Source organism: Galeopterus variegatus, unplaced genomic scaffold (assembly GCF_000696425.1).
Source record: "Galeopterus variegatus unplaced genomic scaffold, G_variegatus-3.0.2 Scaffold267, whole genome shotgun sequence".
Classification (NCBI taxonomy): domain Eukaryota; kingdom Metazoa; phylum Chordata; class Mammalia; order Dermoptera; family Cynocephalidae; genus Galeopterus; species Galeopterus variegatus.
In genome coordinates this window covers 573906-581352 of record NW_007726378.1, presented here as the reverse complement: position 1 = coordinate 581352, position 7447 = coordinate 573906, and the positions used below count along the sequence as shown (strand labels likewise).

The 7447-nt window shown below is 47.8% G+C and overlaps 1 protein-coding gene across 1 annotated transcript in view; it reads left to right on the top strand.

Annotated features, from left to right (window-relative positions):
* LOC103585716 (kinesin-like protein KIF19) overlaps positions 1 to 7447 on the top strand; it is a 38248-nt gene that overhangs the window by 23770 nt on the left and 7031 nt on the right. The window contains exons 11-13 of the mRNA XM_008566755.1: positions 685 to 862; positions 2189 to 2369; positions 5125 to 5395. Of these exons, the coding sequence (XP_008564977.1) occupies positions 685 to 862; positions 2189 to 2369; positions 5125 to 5395 (630 nt within the window). The remainder of the gene's footprint in view (positions 1 to 684; positions 863 to 2188; positions 2370 to 5124; positions 5396 to 7447) is intronic.

The window sequence follows — 7447 nt, the reverse complement described above, 5'->3', positions numbered from 1 at the left end:
ATAATTGTGAAGAAGCCAGGATGTTATCAGAGCAGGTGACAGATGGATCCAGACTGAGGGTCTGGCAGGGTTTCACTAAGAAGGTGAGGTCTGAGCTGAAGTGGCTAGCCTGGCCTCACCCTTCTCTGAATCCCTGATACTCGAATCCTGACCCCAAACCAGGCAAAGAGAAGATTTAAATCCCTCTAAATTTTCCATCCACTTATTCACCAGCCCAGTTATTTATTTGCCCATCTATCCATCCACTTATCCTCCCACCCACCCACACATTCCTCCATTTATCATCCATCCATTCATTCATCCATCCGCCCATCCATACGTCCTTCTGTCCGTCGACACAGCCATCTACTTACCCATCTACTAATCCATCCATCCATCCATCCTTCTCTCCTCTCATCTACACATTCATCTGCCTGTCTACCCATGTACCTATTCATTTATTCGTTCTTCTAGCCATGCTTCTCTCCATCCATCTACACATTCATCCATCCATTCATCTATTCAACCATCCATCCATTCATTCATCTACACATCTATCCATCCATTCTTTATCAACCCATCCACCAACACATGTGTATTGAGCTCCTCTATGGACCATACCCCATGTTGGTGAGCGAACATGGAGTTCAACTCCGGCTTAGGTGGCACTGCTCCTAGTGCAGCTGGCTCCCTTCTCGCCCACAGTCACAATCCCCACCCATGATGCAGAAGAGGATAGCCACCTGCAGATGAACAAGATCCGGGCTCAGCTCATCGGAGCCTTCAAGGAGCAGATGGAGATGCGGCACAGCCTGGTAGAGCTTGAGAATACCAACATCGAGCTGCACATCGACATGTCCCGCCACCTGCTGACCATTGCAGAGTGAGTGTGCCTGCCCTCTGGGCACCACCCAGGGCCATCCCAACAGGGCAGGGTAAGCCCACAAGGAGCAGAAGGTACCACTGGTGGGAGCGTATTTTTTGCGACTACACAGCCACCCTCTACTGCCTGCAAGGGACTTTAGCCAAGGGTATCCTCTCTTCCCAGGCCAGACTCCTGACCCCAGTCCTCCCCTGCTCTTCTGCTCCTGTAGCTAAGCTGGGCCATGTGGGAGAAGCTTTCACATCTTTTTGATGTCAGGCTGGAGTCTAGAACCAACCCTGGTGGGTCAGCTAGGATCAACCTCATTTATGAAAGAGGATATTGAAGCTCAGAGGAGATGTGGGTTTGGCCAAGGCTACATATCTCCTAGGCCAGGTCTCTCTCCCATCGCACACTCCCTCTCTATTCATACCGCCTGAGGATAGAGTGACCATGTACAGAGACTGACCATGCAATTTATAATTCACACCAGCATGCATTTGGGGTGAAAGGGGGTACCATTAACAATTACACTGGAACATCAGGTGTTCCCTGGGACTGCACTGGATGAGCTAGGACACATGGCCACCCACTTACAGATAACTTAAAACTTAGTGCTGTGATTTAAGCCCATTTTTTCTCCTTTGCCCTCTGCTCCCACATCTCCCCACATTTCTTCTCTTCCTCCTCCTCCTTCCTTTCTGTTTCTTTTCTTTTTTTTTTTAAATTACACAAATAGCATGAGACTTACATTAGAGGAATTCTAAATAAAACAAAATATGCTCACAGTCTCATCCATTTCCAGCCAAATCTGTTTGCCCTTGCTCCCTCCATCCTCCTTTTATGCACGTTCCATGGGATCCCTGTGGTCATTTAGATTCGATCTGGTACCCTCATCGCAGAGCCGTGGGTTATTCAGTTAATCCGCAGAGCCTCAGGGCATACAGGCTGCGGTCTCCCAGCTTTACAGCTGGGAAAACCAAGGCTCAGAATGGATACATTTGCATAGGAGGTGGTTCAAGGTCACCCAGCTGGCCAAGGGCAGTTCTGGAGTCGGATGCTGGGTGGGCTGGAAAAAACACACACACACACACACACGGGTACTTCAAAAAGTTCTTGGAAAGATTCATATTATTTTTTTAATTCTATATTTCCATGAACTTTTTGAAGTACCCTTCTGTGTACATATATAGAAGAGATCATATCACATATCTAATTCTGTCCATTTTTATGCCATGCCTGTGAGTAGACAAACCGGGGCCAAAAGGGACTCTAGGACTGGAGGTGTCAGGACTCCAGTAAGTCCTGGGCGTGGCTTGCACTCTGACCTCTCTGTTGTGGCTACAGCTGGGAGCGGGAGAAGACCCACCACCACGTGCACAGGGGTAGGGGTGAGCCCGAGAAGGACGAAGAGCTGGTCGACGCTGATGGGGAAGAGGGCGAGTCCGTGGAACCACACGAGGTGGCCCTAGCCAGAGAGGAGGTCAACATGCTGTTAGCCGAGCAGCGGAAAACTGCGGACCTCAAGGTGGGGGAGCGGGACTCAGCACGTTTACAGTTGCAACAATAGTGACGAGTCACTAACACTGATCGCTGACGGTGTGGTCCCTTGGTGCGCACTAGCTCATCTCACAGAGTAGGGCCAATCATGACAATTTTATAGAAGAGGAAAATGGAAGCTCAGAGAGGTTAAGAGGTTAGGTAAGTTGTCCCAAATCCCCAGAGGGCTGGTGGAGCAGAGCTGAGGCCTGACCTGGGTCTGACTCCAAAGCCCGTGGCCCTTTGCATTGGAGTTACAGCTACACCAGGGGGTTGCAGGGGCCAGTGTGCAGGGCAGGAGGCCAGTGATGTGGAAAAAGGGTGTGAGCAGCAGGGAGATGTTCACTGAGACCCCAGCCTTCCTCACCTTCTGGATGACACCTGGAATGGCAAAGCCTTCAGCTCCTGTGAGATCCCCCCTGTGGAGCAAGGGGATTTCCATTGGCATCTTGCTCAGTCCTGCCCCCAATTCTGGTCTCGGGCATGTCATGCAAAGGGACATGCCAGAGGAAGCCCACACTCAAGGCTCCTCTCTGGAGAAGTAAGTCTTTACACAATTTTTGTTTTCTGAGAGGAGCTAGCTATTTATATGAACTATTTGTGTAATAGCTAGTTATCTAATAGTCTCACTTCAGAAAAATTACAGAGCTGGTGCTTGATAGAGACTTTGGGGAAAATGCCGGGGAAGCTGGATACTATTTCAGCCCATTAGTTAAATGTTTGCAGGTGTAATTTCAGGCAATTGCAAAAAGTGTCTGATGATGTCATGTTGTTAAAAGAGGGGGAAGCATTTATTTCACTTAAAAGCTATGTAGCCAAACCAAAAGCCTCTTAATATTACTGCATCTGCCTGCGGCAATTTGGAAATTATGTGATTTCACTTCCAAAGTCCTCAGACCTTTAAAAATATGAAAAATACCTCTTGCTTGAATTAGTAAAGTACATCAATAAGAGAGCATGACCTTCAAGAGCCAAATGTAGGTATTGATATGCAATGTAGCATGAAAATGAGGAGCCTGTTAATTAGTTAACAATTAATCAAAAACAAATCAATGTTTTAAGTGTCCAAAGGACATAAAGATGAACGAGACACCCTCTATGACTTGAGCTCACAATCTAATTGGAAGAGACACAAACACAATTATCTGTAATTCAATATGGTAGCTTAGTAATAGTCATAGGGACAGGATGCTAGGGAGCTGGATGAGGGGGATATTAATTCAGCCAGGGACTTGGGGAGGACTGTAGAGAGAAGGCCACATCGGAACCGTGCCTTGAAGAGGAGAATAGGATCTTGCTAGTGGAGCTGAGCCAACTCCTTCCAGGTGGTCCCCTGTGAACCCCAGACGAAGAAGGAGAAGGTAGCCAGAGTGCATCCTCCTCAGCCACACTGGAAATCGCTGTCCAACCCATTCCTGGGGGTTGTGATTCTGGAGATGGCCTTGCGAGGCAGGTTTGGCTGGAGCATTACTGTCTGGGGGCCATGTAATGGAATGATAGTTACTTTGATGTGTCAACTTGACCAGGCTATAGGACCCAGAGATTCAGTCAAACACTAATCTAGGTGTTGCTGTGAAGGTCTTTTGCAGGTGTGGTTAACATCTACAATCAGTTGACTTTAAGTACATATGTACATATACATATACAAACACATATAAAAACATATATCTATACCTATATGTCTATCTCCTGTTGGTTCTGTTTCTCTGGAGAACTGGTAGGTACATAGAGTAAGGTTACAGGGTCCCAGGCAGATCTCACAGGGCTCCCACCTGCTTTCCACAAGGTGGTGAGCAGTCCCCAGTGGCGTGTGATGGATGCTCTGGGCCTCAACTCTGCCTGCTTCTTCTGATGCTCATGCTTGGCTTGAGAGATTCAGGACCTCAGTTGCAGCAAGAGGTTTGTAATATGGTGGATGTAGAAGATGCTCCTTCACAGAATACTCTGTAAGGACCTGGAAATGGCTTATGAAGGATTCATAGTGTGAAAATGGGCAGTGCTGGTTTCCCATAGCAGACATGTAGGGGTGTGCTGAAGGGTGAGCTCTCAGTCTATGCTCCAAACTGTAGTGTGTTTATAGAAAACTTGAGGTTCGGTGAGGGCAACAGTTCAGGAGACAGTTGCCATTGAAAAGATAGTTTGTTACTCACAGTTCCCAAGAGGAGGGGCCTGCCACCCCACACCACACCATGAAGGTTCACATGGGAAGCACTGGGTCCGTCAGGAGGCAGGAGTGAAGAGAAAGCATGCAAGAGCCTTTATTGTGGTTTCTCTGCAGGAAGGAGCAGGTAAGACAGGGTAACTAGGCCTAGGAACAGATGGTTGAATAATTTCAGCAGGCTATGAGGCCTGGGTGTTTGGTACCTGGCCCTGGGGTGATTAGGGCAGGTGGATAGTGTCCTAGAGCGCTACAGCCCCATAGAGGAGGTGGTAGGGTATTGGCTCTGGATTGGTTGGTTTCCACTTGAAAAGCATACTCACAGGTGAGTTGTTTGCTGTCTCTAGGAACTGGCTAACCCTGGGAGGAGCAGTCTTTCCAAGGTTAGCAAGTCCCTGATGGCAAAGCATCAGATACAGAAAAGAGAAGATGTGATTAGTACAGGGTGATGGCAGCACACCCTCAGAGCCCATCACCTGCGTGTTTTCCCCAAGTACAATTTGCAAGTGTAGGCCCATAAGAATGATCAGGTGTGGGCCAGCAGAGCCCCCTCACGTCTTCCCTGGACTCTCGGTTTCTCTGCCAGGCTGGGCTGGAGCAGCGCCTGGCCAATGCCAAGCAGAAGGCCTCACAGATGGAGAAGCTGCTGCCCAAGCAGGTCACCAGCGAGGACCAGCGGGAGGTTCTGCGGCTGCTGTGCAGAGCCCACAAGCTGGAGGTGGAGAACACGGAGCTGCAGGCCAACAACCTGTGCCAGAAGAACCTGCTCTGCCAGAAGGACTTTGTGATCCAGCGCTACCACCAGCACCGGCTGCTCTGTGAGCAGGTCATCCAGGAGCAGCGGCAGCTGATACAGGGTGAGGCCAGCCCCACTGGCCCTGCCGGGGATACTGGTGTTTATCGTTGCTATTTTCTGCAACGAGTAGGCTGTGCACATGATTTAAAAAATCGGATAGTCCAAATTGGCATAGCATAGACACCAGTCTCCTTTCTATCCAGATCTCGCCCTCAGCCCACTGTTGCCAGCTCCCTGTACATCCTTCCCTAGACAGGCTATGCAATATGAACAGGTTTTTTACACTGACAGAAGCATGCCATCCACGCTGACCGGGGCTTTGCTTTGTTCTGCACTGCCAGTGTATCCTAGAAATTGTTTTATAAGAGTATAGTGAGATTGGCCTTGTCTGTAGAAATGCCTATAATTTCTTAACTGTCCCTATGGATGAACATCGAGTTTTGGGGGGTCTTGTGTTCCCATGACCTGCCCCTTCGTTGCCTCCTCTTCAGTCTTCATGCCTGTATGTGGTGGGCAACCCTACTCCGGGCAGCACGGCTACACCTCTTCCTTTCTCTCGTTGTTGTCTAGCTTCTGCCGCATGTTTTCATTTTTCTTTTTTTCCCTTTTTGTCTTTTTTCGTGTCCGGCAACGGATCACAACCCTCAGTGTTGCACCCGTACCAGACCGGGACCGGCAACGGGATCGCAACCCTCGGTGCTGCGCCCACACATCGCTCAGCCAGTGAGCGGGAACCGGTCTGTATGTGGGATCCGAACCCTCGGCAGGAGCGCCGCCGCACTCCCAAGCGGCGCACTGTAGCAGTGTGCCACCGGGCCAGCCCTTCATTTTTCTTTTTTAGCTTTTTATTGTGACATAATTGGAGACTTACAGAAAAGGTGCAAGAATGGTACAAAGAACTGCTCCAGATTGCCAAATAGTATTTTTTACTTTAAGTTTACATTCTCTCTTGCTTTGTCTCTGAAAATACTTTTTGGATTCCCTTAAACACTTTAGGGTACATTTTCTAAAAATGAAGACATTTTCTTACATGACCACAGAATATCAACACTGATCCTTACCACTGATCTGCACACCTCATTCTAGTCTTGCCTATTGTCCCATTAACGTACTCTACAGCAAAGGAAAATCCTGGGTCCCCCATTGTATTCAATCGTCATGTCCTGTGATTTCTTAATTCACTGGTGATCCAACAACTGCTTCCCATGATGACAGGAGGGCTGCCTTGTGCTAGGTTACTGTCAGCAGAAGAAAAGGACACTTCTGTGGGGCACATGCTCCATTGGGCTCTGCGTAAGACTGGGTGTGGGGTGGGGGAACCACCATGATGGACACCCTGTGTAGCTATAATTTTGTAGCCATTAACCAACCTCTCTTTATCTCCCCTCCCCACTTCCCCTGCCCAGACTCTAATAACCAAAATTCTACTCTGCACTTCTATGAGATCAGATTTTTTAGCTTCCACATTTGAGAGAGAACCTGTGGTATTTGTCTTTCTGTGCCTAACTTATTTCACTTAACATGATATCCTCCAGGCTCATCCATGTTGCTGTAAATGACTGGATTTCATTCTTTTTTATGGCTGAATAGTACTCCATTGTGTATACTTACCCTGTTTTCTTCATGCATTCATCTTTTGGCAGGCACATACATTGATTCCATATCTTGGCTATTTTGAATGATGCTGCAGTAAAGATGGGTGTACAGACATCTCTTTGATGCACTGATCCCTTTGGATATATACCCAGTAGTGGGATTCCTGGACCATATGGTAGTTCTATTTTTAGCTTTTTGAGGGACCTCTATACTGTTTTCCATAAGGGCTGTGCCAGTTTACATTCCCACCAACAGTGTCCTTTTCTCCGTATCCTTACCAGCATTTGTTATTTTTTTACTTTTTTTCTTTCTTTCTTTTTTTTTTTTTTTTAAAAGATGACTGGTAAGGGGACCTTAACCCTTGACTTGGTGTTGTCAGCACCATGCTCTCCCAAGTGAGCTAACCAGCCATCCCTATAAAGGGATCCAAACCCATGGCCTTGTTGTTATCAGCACTACCCTCTCCCAAGTGAGCCATGGGCCAGCCCCTTTTTTTTTTTTTTTTTTTTTTTTTTTT